Below are 18379 nucleotides of genomic sequence, written 5' to 3' on the forward strand. Positions count from 1 at the left end.
GAAGTGTGTTAATAATAATAATTAAATTAATTTTTGTTAACAAATGTACTTAAAGTTAATTAAATAATATAATACTGTTGTTAATAAATAATAGCTAATATTTTTTATTTTTGTTTATTTGCTGATACAAATGTACGATCATTACTTTGATCACTTGGAATGCCGTCTGTACGTACGGAAGGTTGGTTAATTAATTATTTCTAATAAACTTAGTAATTTGAAGGAAAGTTATATATATTATATATATTATATTATTGGTTTTAAAAACAAATTTCAAATTTTATATTTTACGATATTTAAAAGAATATTGCAAAAATTATTTTAGTTTCCACACTTGTAAGTATTCTAGTTCTCCTATTTATTGTGTAATTACGTTTTAATAAGACCTCTAATTTTTCAGTAATTAAATTTACTAAACTTGTTTATAGCTTAAGGCAATAATTTCATCTAGTTCCAATACTCCATTTTATGAAGCTTTATCATTCCTAATCTGTGATGAATTCCTAATTTTCCTTTATTATCTATATGTGATTCGAAAAACAGTTCTATTAATTATAATATAATGTAGGAGAACCATTTTTTAAATCGTAATATTAAATTAGATATTATTTAAATAATTAAAAATTTCTATATATGTTTACAAAGCCTTACAAATGTTTTCAAAGTATAAAAATGTTTTTGTTTTATTGTAATTTTAACTAAATCACCCATATCTGATTGCGATAAAAAAAAATCTAAAAGATATGTATTCTATATATTTTTAATAGTCTAAGCTTATACACTACTAATTAAAGAATGTGCCCTTATAAATTACACGTAAATGAAACATACCTATGATTGAGATTTAAATTTATTGTTTGGAACTTGCGAATATAGCATTCCATATAGTATGTGAAATATAGCATTTAAATATCCTACACGAAACTTTTTATAGCACTGAATCCATTCGAAGTAATTTTTTAAAATATCTCAGCCATATCTTGACAGATGTTAATTTTTATAGCGTCATAATTATTGAGATTGTCCATATAAAAACGATACTTTGAGTAACCGCACTAAAAAGTCATCGTGACAAATCGAATAATCTTGGTGGTTAATTCATAACACCAAACTGTAAACGTAGACTTATAGACTTTTGATAGTTACTTGTGGATTTTAACTGCTCCCGATGAAACAATATTGTTTAATGACATATCCATGAAATGAAAATTGGACCTTATCTGTGATGAAAAATCGTATGACTTAAATGACATTTAAACGCTACTGTTTGAACATCTTATCAGCATATGTTCAAAACGTTACAAGGTTAGCTACCTTTCGTTCTTATATTACCTCAATTTTATAAGGATTGAGATCCAAATCCAAATGTAAAATATCCAGCATCTTAAGATAAGACCAAATCCTGTGTGCGTCATATGATGGAATAATTTGAATCTTTTCGACACTTTTAAATAGTGTCGTTACCTAAACAATCAATTGTGCTAGGGTCTTCTTTACTTCAAGTGTGGCAATTTTTTATGTTATAAAGCTACTAAGATAATTTCACCACAGACTGCACCAATTCTGAATAATATATAATTTTTAGTAAATATACTTAACCTAAATTAAATAACTTCTATAAAATTTATTTAACATAAATCCAATGGACAGTCAAGTTTTAGTGTTTTTCTGCATTATTTAATTAAGTTCTTTTATAATTGTTTATATAATTTAACATCTACATATGCTTTTTGTTGTTGTAGAGAAAAGGAGGAAAAAAACCTCAGTTTTCATTATTTTATTTTTTTTCTATACCTACATTTATATCTAGTTCACGTCTCCCTAGAACTAAAGCCAGTATATATATGTTATATTATTTTTCAATATTTCTTATCTATATGTTAGACACCAAGTCTAATCAAAATTATATTATTGATCTGTTTATATTTTTCTTACCTAATTCTAAAATATTTTATTAATTTATTGTTTTAATGGCCAACAAATTTTTTAATAATTTTTTGAAAAATTTTCTTTTGTTTTTAAAAGATTTTATTTTTACTGATATTTCGACTATAATCTATAGTCCTCATTTTATTAAAAATGTTAGGTGGTGTTGAAGTTATTGCTTTGTAAATAATTTTTTTTTACAGAAAAAAATATATGCTACCTCTTCTCACTCGATAATACATAAATGTCTATTATTATATAGCATTTGCTTTATATAAGATATATTTATGATATATTCTCTATCTCATACAATGCTCTAAACACCAAGGGAGTTTGAGATGCTTTGGGAATTATGTGTCTAGTTCTGATAACATTATTGCAAATATTTGGGAATTGAAAGTAGAGTTCCTTTAATTTTCTTCTATATTTACGCAATATATAAAGTGATTTATTATTTTTATTATAAACTTATCTATTCTACATAGTATGAATGAGCGTCTTTATAAATATGTTATAGGTACGTGCTCTTAAGCATTATCATTTTAATATATTTTTTTTTCCTTATATGATGGGCAAATATTGTACCATATCGGACGTGCATAAGTAACTATTATTATTAGTCTTTTAAAAACTATCATATTATTTTGACGTCTCCTTTTAAAGGGGGAACGGATTATTCTTCTAATTTTTGCATATTATATTACAAATAATATATTATATTTTTTTTATAAATATTTTACATTGATGTATAAATAATTTATATGTATTAGAATTCAACACTTAGAAGTCAAGGCAAGGCTTACATCTGAATCGAAAGAGAATTTTGGATTATATATAATAAAATTAATAAATGAACGTCATCAGTATAAGAATATACAACAGGATGCTCCTCCAGGAGTTAAAGGATTCAATATATATATATATATATTTATATTGGCAATTGAATAGAGACATCAGAAAAAAGATCCGTATAGCAAAAACCAGTTACGGTAAATAGTAAATGTATACACAAAGGGATTTGTCATAAAATTCCCCCTTCATTGCTTATCAATGATGACAACGAAATCGTTTTTGACATAAATGAGAAGAAACGCAATTGAAAAATATATATTGACAATGTTTTTTCGGATAACAGTAGCTTAAATAATGGTATTTATCTTACAAGTAATTGAATGTACATAGTACAACTAAAGACTAAGTTAAGAAAGATATACAATCGATAAAAAACAACAAGGCAACTAGACAAGACGAGGTTACATCTGAAATTTGTAAATTAATTGATGAAGAAAATACTACTCTCATATTAAAATTATTTTATCATGTAATTCGATCTTGGATAACATCACGATCACTGGGTGAGATGTACCTTCAGTGTCTAAGAAAAAAAATGCAAAGAGCTGTAGTGAGTACAGACTTATCAGCATTATATCATATGCATGAAATATATTTCTTGAAATCATGCACGACAGAATATACAAAAAATGAGAGGAAGTACATAATGGAAAAATCACAACTTGGGTTTAATATATATATTATATTTATATGGTATATATTAGTTATTTATTTATACTTGCATAATTTTAATTTTAAAATATATATAATTCCTAATAAATAAAATTATTGATATATAATTTATATGATATATTAATTTAAATTCGATTATGTCTCAACAGAAATTTCTTACTAATAAAAATGTATTAGTTCATTAACAATACTCTAGGTCTTACTTCAGTGAGGAAACCGGTCGCATACTATTGTAGGATTGACCTAACACATTATAGCCGTTCTACTGAATTAAATATTTTTTTTCTTTTTTAAAAACATCGTTTTTAATCCAATCTTAACTATGTGTTAATTTATTATTATTGTTAAAGAATACTTAATAGATATTAAGTGAGAAGTGTGTTAGTTTACTGAACCAGTGATCAGTTCCCATTAAAATAATTTATAATATAATATTATCTATATTAATTCATAAGGCTTTGTTCGCTTTAGTCTTCTCAGGTCATTGGTAAAATCCAGTAGTTAAAAAGCTTCTACGTTGATGTGATTGAGTAGTCATTTTTCATGCCTAACAGCTACTTCTTGCATGGTTTATTTGAGACCTATAACTTTCAAGTCTTTATGTATTTCTTGATTTAATACATATCAATATGCATTTGTTATAATCCGTAAACATTTGTTTCGACTTCGCTGTATGATGTCTCGGTTCGTTTGTTTCTTACACCCCATAGGCATTAAATGCCATACATCCAAATCGGTTTCATGACAGATAGATAAATGAGCCTTTTACAATATAGGATAACTTGAGAATGGTGTGTAGAGGATTTAGACTATATCTATGGAACTTCAGCTCTGATAGTATGTATGTTCGAATAATCTTCTTTATATATAATGCTGAATGTTCTTTTTAATAAGTATGACTCAAGTAGTTGACAAAAATGAGCCGGCAAAATATTACTGATCCTATATATAAGGGCTTGAAATCATACATTGTCAAATGCTTGGGATACGTCTATAAACACTGCAGGACAGTATTTCTTTCCTTCAATTGCTTTTGCAATCATCTTAGTTACTTGATGAACTTAATTAACAGTCGATTGCTTAATCCTAAATCCAAACTGAAAATCAGTTATGTTAATAATAAGCTTGAGGCGTCTAAATAATAGCTTCTCGAATGGTTTTGAAATTCTTGGTAGCAATGATATCGGTCGACATGAGTTAACTTATTTGTTTTTTTTATTATGATAATTTTTGTTTTTTTTAACATATCGGTATGTATTTTAAGTGAGGACAGATATTGAATACATAAGTCATCGCAATAAATGATTTGCGTGGTAGTTCCTTAAATAGATCAAGTGATATTTCATCTATTTCTGTTGCTTTTTTTGGATTGCGGTTATAATCCATTTCTTGTGCTATTTCTATAAGTGTTATCAACATGATTCGTATAGTTTATATATTTTAAATAATTGGATTTATTTAAATGCCGTATAAAGTTGGTTTTATTTTATGGCAGCAAAACCTAACCTTCAAACATTTGTTAATAGACTTTTGTTATAATTCTGATTGTAATCGCCTGAAGGGAAACTTATAAAGTTTCGACAGTAAATTACTGAAGGATCTACCAAGGCGATGCATATATAATATAATTGCTAATAGATTATCTTGCTATAAATACTTTGTTTTAAAAATTCTTGTTTACATTGGAATCCACTTTATGGATTCGACTTCATGATATTACGTATGTCATACGTAATATCATTTCTGGAGAATTGATTTTTCTCTTATTTAAATTTATTGAAAATATTAGTTTATTAGTTTGTTAATAGCTAGTTGAGATCATTAAAATTATGAGTGGCTGGTAATATTTCCTTATTATTGAAGTATTAAAATAGATAGTATATATGTATAACATATCGATATATTGGTTAGTATAATTACTTGTAGACAGTTCGAGTTAAAATAGATACTATATATGTATAACATATCGATATGTTGGTTAGTATAATTATTCGTAGCAGACAGTTGGAGAGTAAATTTTCTTGAAGTCATATTTTGAAGAAAGTAGTATTCAAACAATATATTGATTTGCCGTTAATGAACTATTATCTGAATTATTTACATGTGATGTAATATAGTAGTCTAGATACAATATAGTATCACTGACACAATAATATCATTTGTAGAAATGTGTGAAATAATATGCGGAAAACATTTCACAAAATTAAACTTAAGTTTTGTACAAACGAAATGTTGGTGAAATATCCACAGAAGTGCTCATGACTCTAAGACAGTTGGATAGACAAACTATACCAGCCGTATCATAATAAAATAATAACTACGGTCGGTCGAATACAAGAGTGAATAGACAAATTTTAATAATCGGAATCAATTAAAAAATGCTCAAAATACATAAGAAATTATACAAAAAATATGAAAGATTGTTTGCGATAAAAAATTTTTAACGCGTGCTCGTATAAAATTGCAGCGGAGTTGCAATCAAAACGTTTATGAGATAAGTAAGCCAACAGAAAAATTTAATGACAACATTTAAGCACTCAAATAACTTGACTTAAGTAAAGAAAAATCCAAATAACCCACAATCAAACCAAATGGAGAAAAGTTGAGGAGCATTACCTGGTCTGCCAAGGAAAATACGAAGAGAAAATAATAATAAAAGACATCGCAAAATATTTATGCAACACAAAATAACTAAGATAAGAAAGGCGAGGAAAGAGAAAACAACAACAGTGACAACAACTTTAACAGTGACGATTGGAGCAAGTCGGTCTAGCCAAGAGCTAGTGCTAACCATAATGGAGCTAACTTCAACAGTCAACCCAAAGTGCTTCTTGCGAGAATCATATATGAAAATTCAACTATTTTGTTTTAAGTCGGTCTAGTCAAGAGCTAGTGCTAACATTAATGGAGCTAACTTCAGCAGTCAACCTAAAGTGCTTCTTGCGAGAATCATATATGAAAATTCAACTATTTTGTTTTAAGTCGGTCTAGCCAAGAGCTAATGCTAACATTAGTGGAGCTAACTTCAGCAGTCAACCCAAAGTGCTTCTTGCGAGAATCATATATGAAAATTCAACTATTTTGTGTTAAGTCGGTCTAGCCAAGAGCTAGTGCTAACATAAATGGAGATAACTTCAACAGTCAACGCAAAGTGCTTCTTGCGAGGATCATATATGAAAATTCAACTATTTTGTTTTAAGTTGGTCTAGTCAAGAGCTAGTGCTAACATTAATGCAATATATTCAACCTTAGTTACTAATTTTACCGCTCAAAATAAAGTACCAGTAATTGCATAGAGTATTAGCCGCATGCGTTATAGTGAAAAAATATCTAAATGATTTAAATAGATATTGTAACACTTTAATTATACTTCATCTGAACATATTTATATTTACCTTAAAAAGATTCGCTGTTTATCAAAAGAGCATAGGGTTGAAATAAAGTTTATCCATTCTAATCTATCAAGAACCTTACGGTTAAACTTCCATCTCCACTTCAAAATTCCCATATTTTTTGTTAATGCAGTGCTAAGCGCTTGAAGTGTTACTTATTCAAGCGACCATATCTTTTTTGTGTGAAATTTTTTTTATTGATTCAAATTCTTCTAATTTGTGGAAATAATCAAAATTTCAAAATCCATTTACACTAGCTCGATATGGCCACCTTTTGTCTTGACTATGACCTTCAAACGGTTAATAAATTTCATACATGTTTTACGAATGTGATCTTACGGTATTATGGCCCAATTCTATTGGCTTGAACAATGACTTTCTTCAATGTATCTATACTGGCATATTTTTTAGTCCTCACCTTGCTCTTTAAAATGACTCAGATAAAATAGTCCAATAGGTCGATAGGTGATCGATAGGTGAACTGTGGTATATCGGTCGAAATATACAAAATTGGAAAACTTTTATAGAAACTATAGAACTAACTTTTCTTATAGAACTAACTAACTATTATACAGAACATGCCATTATAATAATGTAGCTTAAAAAAGATTATTACCCACAAATAATAAAAATAATCCTTGGATTAAATCAACTTACTTGAGCAGTGGATATGTTTTGTTTTGGGTCTGGATTTTCGTTAAATGTAGTCTTAAAAAATTTTTCATTTTTTTTCCCAAATAACATATAAACCTTGAAATTTTGCACAAAGACATTAGTGAAAACATAAAAAGACTGGTAATGATGGAGTGATATATTTTAATCTTTTGTAAAACTACAAATCTTTTGATTTGTACTAGAAGTATCATGGAAAGATTACAAAAGTACCATTGGTATGCTGACTGTTATACGCACATAAAATACAAGATACCGATTATATAGAATGCTGAAAGTGTAGAGAGTAGTGAATAAATGAGAAGAAAGAATATATTTTCTATTGATGTCATGCGTTGTTTTGGAGGTTCTGCAATTTGGGAACTTTAGAGCTACTTCAGGAGTGCAGCTCAAGACCTATATAAATTTGCAAAAAGTGTCGGTATCTCACGTTATATGTACTACAAATCTACATACTATAGAGATGTAGTTTTCTTTGATATTGCTAGGGATCAATAAGTAAATAAATGGTCTGGTCAGCTATATCAACCTTACCTAATATAGCATTTTATTTTTGAAATTGTCTGTTGCTAGTTACTTATATATAATGGTTTCTTTTCTTATTATTTAACACTTTTTAACGTTTCGAAGAGTTATTTACCTTCTCATATATTTGGTATATATAACGTTGATCATGCGTTATTCTATTCTGGTGAAGTTTTTGACTCATGACTTCTTTTTATTGAATACTTTAGTTTTATTGAGCTAAATTATCTTGAAATAAAATATTTTTATTTTATTTCGTTTTCTGTTACATATTCTGTTATAAAATTATTAAAAAAAAATTATACAAATAAATCTAGTAGCGGATTTCAGAATATGTTCTTCAGTACTTATATAGAATATCTTTATTATGTGTTAGAATATTTCATATTAATTTCCGTAATATAATTAATTCCTCTGACCAGTACTTCTAAATTTTTATAAATAATTTAATTTTTAAATAGAACCTTACGATGCCATATCACTTTTAATATTAAATCATTCTTATTTTGGACGCAGAAATATTCATAGTTTGTGTTTTTGAAGAAACTATGTAAACTATGTGTTGAATACATAATAAGATAATAAATTTAACGATAAAATTTTTCAACACTGCTACTCTTGTGAATTTTATATAATTTGGTAAATACGTCTTTGCCTGATAATTATTCAAATATGAATATAAAAAAATGAAAACATCGAACCTAAAACAATAAAATACTAAAATTTATCGTTAAATTCAGTAGTCCATTAAATATAGTTACCCATATCACAAAAAAATACATATATACGTAGGGTACGGTAGCAGTAAAAATGGAACAGATGTATTTATTAAGGAAATGAGTTTCCCATCAACTCATTCAGTAAAGCCATTAGATCTTGAGTACAACTAAAACGATATCAATATCTATCTTTATCTATATATCTATATATATATCTATATATATATACCTATATATCTATATATCTATATATCTATATATCTATACATCTATATATCTATATATCTATATATCTATATATCTATATATCTATTTATCTATATATCTATATATCTATATATCTATATATCTATATATCTATATATCTATATATCTATATATCTATATATCTATATATCTATATATCTATATCTATATATCTATATCATATCTATATATCTATATATCTAATATCTATATATCTATATATCTATATATCTATATATCTATATATCTATATATCTATATATCTATATATCTATATATCTATATATCTATATATCTATATATCTATATATCTATATCTATATCTATATCTATATCCATATCTATATCTATATCTATATCTATCTATATGTTGGACTCCATTTTTATTTCCTATGAAAGAGATTTGACAACGCTTTTGACAAATTCATACTAGCTAGATGGGCATCTAGTGAGAATAATGGGCTGAATCTGCCGGATTTGGTCTGTCTAGCATACCTAAACATATACAAAGCCTGTTTAGTTAGTTCTATGTGGCTATATAATATACCAACTACAGATCTTCTAAAGAAATAACCATCAAAATGACTGAGAATAATTTCATAAGCTCCACACCGATTTAGTTAACGATATACTTAGCAGTTACACGGGTATTATGTTTTGCATTTCTACTCCTAAAATAATTTAAAAAATAAATATATTTTTTTTAAACCCTTCTAAGAGTGTGTAATAAAGTAATTGGGTGAGCATTCTCCAGAGAAATAGTCTATACAACATTCTTTTTAATAACATAATATAACATTGACAGCCAATCAAAATTATTGAGATTGATTTCATTAAACTAATAAACAAATATATTTTATGAACCCTACTTGGAATGTTTAATAAAGTAATTTGGTGAAAGGAGGTGGATTGCTTTATACATTGCTCGATGTGGAAAAAAATGGCCACATCGAGCTAGAGTAAATGGATTTTGAAATTTTGATTATTTCTAAAAATTTTTGTAATATAAATTAATAAAAAATAATTTTACACAAAAAAGACATGGTCATTTGAATATTATTATTATTATTATTAAATAATAGGTTATGAATACATCCCGACTTAAAATATGTATTGTGCGTCTAAAGGCCCAACTAAAACAATTCTAGACTATTTATAAATCTCGTAATTGTAGTGGGCTTAATTTCACGTATTTGATTTGAGACTAAGATCCCGCTTCCAAGATAATCAAGTCTACGTGTTGCCACCGCTTGGCAGTTGCGTAGAATATGTTCTGATGTTTTCTTCTCCCCATGATAAAGTCGACAGGAATCACTTTCTACCGTATCTAAATTCTTGATGTGGTAACTGAGTCTACAGTGTTCTGTAAGAAGTTCAGTGTAGAGTTTAATATCGTTTCTGCTAAGGTTAAGGATAGCATCTACTTTGTTGTGTTTAGGATCAACGAATCTTCCTTGATCTTCGTCATTTGAATAAGTAGCACTTCAAGCGCCTAACCTGTATATTCATATTCAGTAGTCTTGCGTTGGTTGAGTTATAGGAGATTTTGCTCTATGTTTTTCCGGCTAAAAGTGCCAGACTTCAATTAAAGAAAATTGTTTCAATAAAGATAATTCAAATAAATTGTGAATAATAAAAATGAATAAGAAATTGGCATTTCGTAGATGTCAAAGCCCAGATTCAGAAATGTGTGACGTGATTGCGAACAACTTCATCACGAAGCTGAGTGCAAAGCAAAACGAAGCGCACATGCCTCACGCATTTGAAGATAAAAACAAAATAGTAGAAATACCAAAAGTGAAAAACAAAAAAAATAAATAAAATTGGAAAATAAAAATAATAATTATAAAAAAAAATTGCAAAAGAAAATAATGTGAAATGCACAAACGTAACGTGTGAGTGAGCAGAAAAACGTTTGGCCACATTACCGCATTCATGAATCACGACACGAACCTGCGGCAAGACTCGAAATATTAAAAAAAAAAAATATTATGAAAAAAAAAAAATAGCCAAGAGGAATAACAAATAGAGGAAAAATAAACGCTGGAAAATATAAAGATGAAAAAAAAAAATGGCTATGCATAAAAGGAAAACGTATGCCCAGAAGCACTAAAAAGCCATAAACGAAAATATGTAACAAACGGCGGAAAAATAAAATATGAAAATAAAGAGTAAAAGCAAGACAAGTGCAAATATCACATGACAAAAAAAAAAAAAAAAAATCAGCTGAAAAAGACAGAAAAAGGCAAACCAGAAAAATCGCAGAGTGGCTCCTGCTTAATAGACTTGTCTCTTCCAGTTCCCAGTTGCAAGTGGCGTGGATGGAAAAGCAAGTCAGCAGTAAGACGAAACAATTCAATGTGGTGGCCTCAGCTTGCTCAAGCGGTAGCAAGGCAAGTGCCAGCGCCACATTTTAGCACGAGCCAAATCACGTTCCCGCCAATTCGAGTGAAATATAAAAATCTATTAAAAATGCATAAATTCCGAAAGCAAATGAAAAATGAAAAATGAAAAACTGAAAACTTAAAAGTAAAAACACTTTTATTCGTGCGCTTACAAACCACTTTTGTATTCTGTGGTTTTAGGTTTGCTGAATGCTGAATACTGAATGCTGACTGCTGAATACTGAGTGCTGAATACTGCAAGCTGCATTTGTTCAGGCGCATTTGCTGCAATAATGTTAATTGCGCCTGCGCATTGCCGATTGCCGATTGCCGACTGTCAACTGGTATTGCTTGAGCGCTTCGAGTTGGCTAAATTACGTCTAAGCGATGCCTAGTCACTGGGTCAGACGTGTTTCTCTACTGTTGTTATTGTTTGTTGACTGGTGACTTGTGACTGGTGACTGTGTGGTTTGATAGTCAAGCCATGCTATAGTTAGTACTGACTCAAGAAATATGCCGATTTTCATGGCAGCGCCAATAGTTCCGGCATTTGAATTTTTATTTCGTTTTAAAAAATTGTTCCCGGTCGGATATCGCATATTATTCGATTAGCTTAAGTACAAAGAATTATTCAATTCATGGATTACAAAATTGTATAATAGTTACTAATTTTTATAAATTGGTCTCCTTAAAAATTTTTCATCGTCAATAAATTTTTTAATTGTAGATAAACTTTCTCATCATAGCTAAAATTATTCATCGTCGATAAATTTTCTCATCGTAGATAAAATTTTTCATTGTCGATAAATTTGCTCACCATAGATAAAATTTTTATCGTAGATAAAATTTTTTATCGAAGTGGTCAGCTTTAATCAACTAAAGTGAATAATATATAATATCTAAATAAATTTCATAATACTGTAATAACAACTTTTTTGTTGGAGATATATTACATAGTTGTAATTATATTACTAATGTTATTACTATAACATCCACTAGGGATCGCCGGTATAACCAATCGCTATTACAATATCACTATTGTATTACTATTGCTACTGTAATGTACATCTGCATATGCTAGGAAGATTGAAAGATGCATTTCTTTTTGAATGTATATCTTATGCTTTAATATAGTTCCCTTTTAGCTCAACACACCAAGTCTAATAATCTTTCAATATTTGGATTTGATATATCAAGTCCTCCAAAATATATCTCACTTTTCCATTCCACTTCATTATTTAATGCAAATCAAATGGAAAAGAAAAAAGGAAAAGTCCTGGAGCCACTTTTCAAGTATGGAAACAGATAATAGTAACTTGGAGCCAAATCTGGAGAGTACAGTGGGTGAGAAAGCAATTCATACCGTAATTCATTTAATTTTGGCATGGTTTTCATTAAAGTGTGAGCAGCTGCGTTATCTTGCAAAAACAAAACTTTTTTCTTTTTACAAATTTGGTCACTTTTTCTTGATTTCCTCATTCGATCGATCTAATAATATGCTATATCATGTTTGATACCTTATGCTCCACAAGGAGATAAAGAAATTAAGAAAAAGAAGTCTGATGTTATTGTATTTCCAGAAGAATCAAGAGTCCCAAAATACGGAAGCCATAACTTTTCCAGCCAATTGTTGAGTTCATGGTTGTTTGTTAGCACTATCACTAGGCTCCACCCATGCACTGGCTTTTGTTTTTCCTTCAGGTGTGAAGTAATGGATCTATATTTCACCAAATGCCACTATTCACTTCTGATTTTAATCTAATATATTGCAGTATACACATAGAAATATATATATATATATATTATATATATATATATATTAATAATATAATATATAATATATATATATTTCTATGTATAACTGTTTACTCGATCTATATAAAATATTGCCAATATATTAGATTAAAATCAAAAGTGAATAGTGGCATTTGATGAAATAATAGATCCATGACTTCATTATATATATATATATATATATATAAAGAATGTGTAGATAATTGATGGTATGTAGGCATAGATGCATCTTTACTCCTGATCTTAAACTAATATATTGCAATATTTTATAAATAGATCTAGTAAACAGTATATGCATAGAATATATATATATATATAAAGAATATGCAGATAATTGATGGTATGTAGGCATTAGATGCATCTTTATTCCTGACCTTAAACTAATATATTGAATATTTTATAAATAGATCTAGTAAACAGTATATACATAGAATGTACATATATATATATATATATATTATATATTATATACATACACATAGTAGAAAAAGTCTACGGATATTCACATAATTTTTCTAAAATTACGCATAACTTTTTTAATTTTTACTCAAATTCATTTTTATTTCCTGATTTATTTTAACCAAGGAAACAACAATAAAGTTCCAATATAAAAACTAAACAGTTATTCTTTAAAAAAAAATTAAACACAATTATATGCAAAAGTAGCAATTTTGGAAGCAGAAAAAGTCTACGGATATTTCTTAATATTTACATTAAAACAATAAAATTCACAAAAATCTTAAATTTAATAGCCTGTGGTGTAACCCCTGCATTTAATAACCTCTGTTAAGCGTCTTTGCATGGACTCAACTAGCTTTGCAGTATCCTGTGCGTTTATTTCTAGCCATTCTTCTTTGATGACGTTTCTTGCTATATCCTTGCTGGAAAACATATGCTGGTGAATCTTATTTTCCAAATAAACCCACAGATGTTCTATAGGACTAAGGTTTGGTGATTCTGGTAGTGTTTGAAGTTGCCTGAGAGCATAGTACAGCATCCAAATCCGTACTATGACTGCTGTATGCTTAGAGTCATTGCCCTGCTGAAACAAAAAGGTTGCCTCAAGTCCTAACATTCTGACATTTTCTTTCAAATTTGTTTTTAGAATATTTAGATAGCCATATTTCTCCATTGTATCTTGTATAAATTCAAGTCTGACAGCACCATTACTTGCTATACACCCTTAAATCATTACGCCTTCACCAACACGTTTTACTGTTTACTGTTTATCACAGGTTGTGCATAATTTTCTCCTTACAAGTTATCTAGCTTTGATTCAAAATATGTAAAATTAACTCTCATCGGAGAAAATAACTCATTTTCAGAACTTTATGGGTTTATTTATATGTTTTCTTGCAAAGCTTAATCATTTTATTCTATTATATCTGGATATGTATGGCTTCTTTCCTGCAATCAGGGTATAATACATGCATTTCTTCAAAATTTTCCGCAGAGTTTTAGGACATATTTTGTTTTCAAGTATTTCGGCAATATGTTCAGCTAGTTTGAAGGCTGTTACCCTTGCATTTACTTTCACCTGGTTGATTATGCTACGTCTTTCTCTATTTGACAGAATTTAGGGGCGGCGAGTGCGAGGTTTAGAAACGTAAGTACTGGTCTCTTTGAAGTTATTTGTAATTCTCTGCACAGATGAATATTGACGACCAATATCTTCAGCAATTTTTCTTTGGCTTACGTCATCTTTCTAAAATTTAACAGTTATTTGCCGCTCACTAAAACTAATTTCACGTCTTTTATTTTATATTGTAAAAATTTATTGCTTATATAAAAAAATATTATTAAATGATTAATTTTTAGACTCTTTAGGAAGTCAACTAATAATTAAATATCATTTAATGACACTTTTATGCGTGCAAGCGAATTTAAATTAGCGGTAAATGTAAATATTAAGAAATATCCGTAGACTTTTTCTACTTCAAAAATTGCTACTTTTGCACATAATTGTGTTTAATTTTTTTTTAAAGAATAACTGTTTAGTTTTTATATTGGAACTTTATTGTTGTTTCTTTGGTTAAAATAAATCAGGAAATAAAAATGAATTTGAGTAAAAATTAAAAAAGTTATGCATAATTTAAGAAAAATTCTGTGAATATCCGTAGAGTTTTTCTACTATGTGTATATATATATAAGGAATATATAGATAATTTATGGTATGTAGGTATTTGATGAATCTTTGTTCCTAATCTTGATCTAAAATGTTGCAGTATTTTATAAATAGATCTAATAAAGAGTTGTATATTAAACTTTTAATACATATTATAAATGACATTGAATCTTTGACAAAATCAAAGCTAATGGGTTTTTCTGCTTTAGCGATGTTGTTAAGAAAAATAATTTCAATGCAAATAATCTTGCTATTGTCAGCATTTACTGTGCTTATCAATTACCATATATACCATATATACGTATAGCACTTAAAGTAATTGCATAGATACGCCTAACTGCCGTTTGGGTAACCCATTTTCATACCAGTAATGCTACTACTATTAAATAATTGTAATATTAATTTCAATTTTTCATGCTATCGAACTGAGGCATTTATCTAATAATTTATCTGGATTTGATTGAGTTGCGCTATGCACACACACAGACACTGAGGATCATCTCGAACATATACGTTGCAACATGTTCGTTTGGTTTCGCTTGATGGCTGGGTGTTTGATGATGCAAGCGTAATCGTTGTTGTGAACAGCCGGCACTGTTTAGGTAGGTTAGTAAGATACGCGGTTGAAGCTCGCTTGAAGCCATTGAGCACAGTCGGTTGGAAACGTTCACGTTAAGCGGTGCTTGAATCTCGATCTCGATCTCATATCATGAAATACTCGTGAATACGAAACGGAATCTTCAAAATCGCAAACTTACACAAAACGATCACGTAAAAGTACGTAACAATCGTAGAAATAATTTCTCAGTTAGAAATTTTCTTGCTTCTATTTTTGTTGTCATTTGTTGTTTTTCGTTGTGTTTTGTTGTGTTTTGTTGTGATTTGTTGTGATTTTTGTTGTGTTTTGTTGTGATTTTTGTGTTGTTTTGAAGAATCACAAACACAAAACAAACAAAAGAAATTAAACAGTAAAAACTGAAACGGATCGCGATGCAGTGCTGATTTGATGAGCTGAGGTGCGTACATGGATCTGGAATCAGTACGTTCACGGCGTTCGTTTGGAGCATAGCATGAAAAGCGGAAGCGGGTGTGCAAGTGCATCGTTTGAAATAATTTAAGGAAATCCATTCAATTCATTTAATAATTGTTTAAAATTAATTGTTTTAATTAAAAATTAATTAAAGAAAAAATTTTTCATGCTTGTGGTTAAAAATTTACTTACACATAAAATTTTGTTTGAAAATTTAAATGGAAACATAATTAGTTTGAAACCTAAACATATTTGATTTAAACAAAATATTTGAAATTGAATCACCCAAAACGGATTTTTTCTAGTTTTCTAATTTTTTTTTGTGTTTAACGCGAAAAACCGTTAAGTTCCGTAGATTTGCGGTCTCGATCGGTGACATTACTTTTTAAAAAATATAAAAATCGATCATTGCATTTAAATAAGTGATATTGAATTCGTTTTTTGTTTATAAGTTTAAGTATAATTACAATTAATTTAAGAACTCAGTACAAAACACCATTTCTTGCAAATATGTACCACAGTGATAACGTCTATAGAATATCACGCACCTGGCCGATTGCTGCGTACCTCATATTTTTAGTTCTAATACAGTTACAGGGCCAGACAACGGCTTTCACGATTTTATCGCCCTTTAGTTATACATCATTAAGTTTTAAGAATTTACTCAATAGCGTTCTATTGTCAAGTAATGCTAATTTGGCGGGAGGTGGTCGGAATCTTAAGTCCGATGTATTGGAAGATGCTTCACTTATAACGGTAAGTGAAAGATAAAAAAGTATTGAACTTCTTTTTATTATTCATTTTAAAGTTCTTTTTTTCTATAAATGATCGTGTTTAAAAGATTTTATGCACTTTTCTATTCAACTAATGTGAAATGGCCTTTGTTTAATAGATTTTTTCTTCTTCTTCACAATTCCCATTAACAGTAAAAGCCATTTTACAATATTTATTGCTGCATTCAAGAATTAGAACGTAACTAATGTATGGAGCTTGGAAAACATTTCTTTAAGAGAACGTGATTTTCAGTTATTACAGATATTATCTTTTTATTGCTTATTTGTACAATAATAGAAAAGTGAAAACTCATCGTAAATTAAGATCTCAAAAAGTTTTCAAGTCTCTATGGGCTGTTGGCTTCTATTGACTTCATATAATGACAGTCACCGCTGACAATAGCGGTGACTGTCAACTTCCTAATTTTCTTCTTACTTCTACTTTCGAAAGATAATTGATGATGATGATGAAGAAGAAAAAACCATATTTCAAATTAACACTTTTCACAATCTATACAGTTGGAAGATAACAGAAATAACAATGAAAACAAAGATATATAACACAAAAAAAAGGTACAAAAAAAAACAAAAAAAATCATATTAGATATATAATACTAAAAGGTTTACGTGAAAAACAAAAAAAAAACCTAAAAAAATTAATAGATGTTTTAATAGAATTTTAAATAATGCTCTGTAATCGTGTGTAGACTGAAGAAACAGCTGAAAATCTGTTAATCTGTGATTAACAGTGAAATAGATATTATTTTTAGTATTTAGCTTTTTCATCGTTGTGTTGTTCATTATTTAAAATTAATTCATTAATTTTAAATTAATATGTTGATAAAATACTGAAAATACTGATTCGTTTAAAAACAAATAATGCCACTACAAACAGAATAGTATTGAAATTTAATAATTAAAAATTAAAATATAATTAATTAATACAATTACTCCAATTACAATTACAATTAAAGCAAGTAGATTTGTTAATAAAACTTTCACAGCAAATTAACAAAACTCCAGGAAAAAGATACAAACATACAAGTCAAGTACGGCTTTGGGTCAGCTGGCTAATGAACACTGACTCTGAGCTTCAAATTTGGCAGGGCACGAATTTAATCACTTGTACTTGCAGTCACAAAAAATTATTTACGAATAATTAAATAGAAGAATTATTTCCTAGACCACAGATGATGGGTATTTGGCAATACTCGAAACAGCTGTGTGGTCAGCCAAAAATGCAATTAATTAAATTAATAAAAAATGAAT

At 28.5% G+C, this 18379-nt stretch overlaps 1 protein-coding gene across 1 annotated transcript in view; it reads left to right on the top strand.

Moving 5' to 3' along the window:
- The first annotated feature begins 16576 nt into the window (after positions 1-16576).
- The window catches only part of LOC119689371 (lipase 3-like), a 35526-nt gene continuing 33723 nt past the window's right edge, over positions 16577-18379 (top strand). The window contains exon 1 of the mRNA XM_038104194.1: positions 16577-17093. Within this exon, the coding sequence (XP_037960122.1) occupies positions 16848-17093 (246 nt within the window). The 5' untranslated portion in view covers positions 16577-16847. The remainder of the gene's footprint in view (positions 17094-18379) is intronic.

This window comes from Teleopsis dalmanni, chromosome X, assembly GCF_002237135.1.
Source record: "Teleopsis dalmanni isolate 2A chromosome X, ASM223713v2, whole genome shotgun sequence".
Taxonomy (NCBI): Eukaryota; Metazoa; Arthropoda; class Insecta; order Diptera; family Diopsidae; genus Teleopsis; species Teleopsis dalmanni.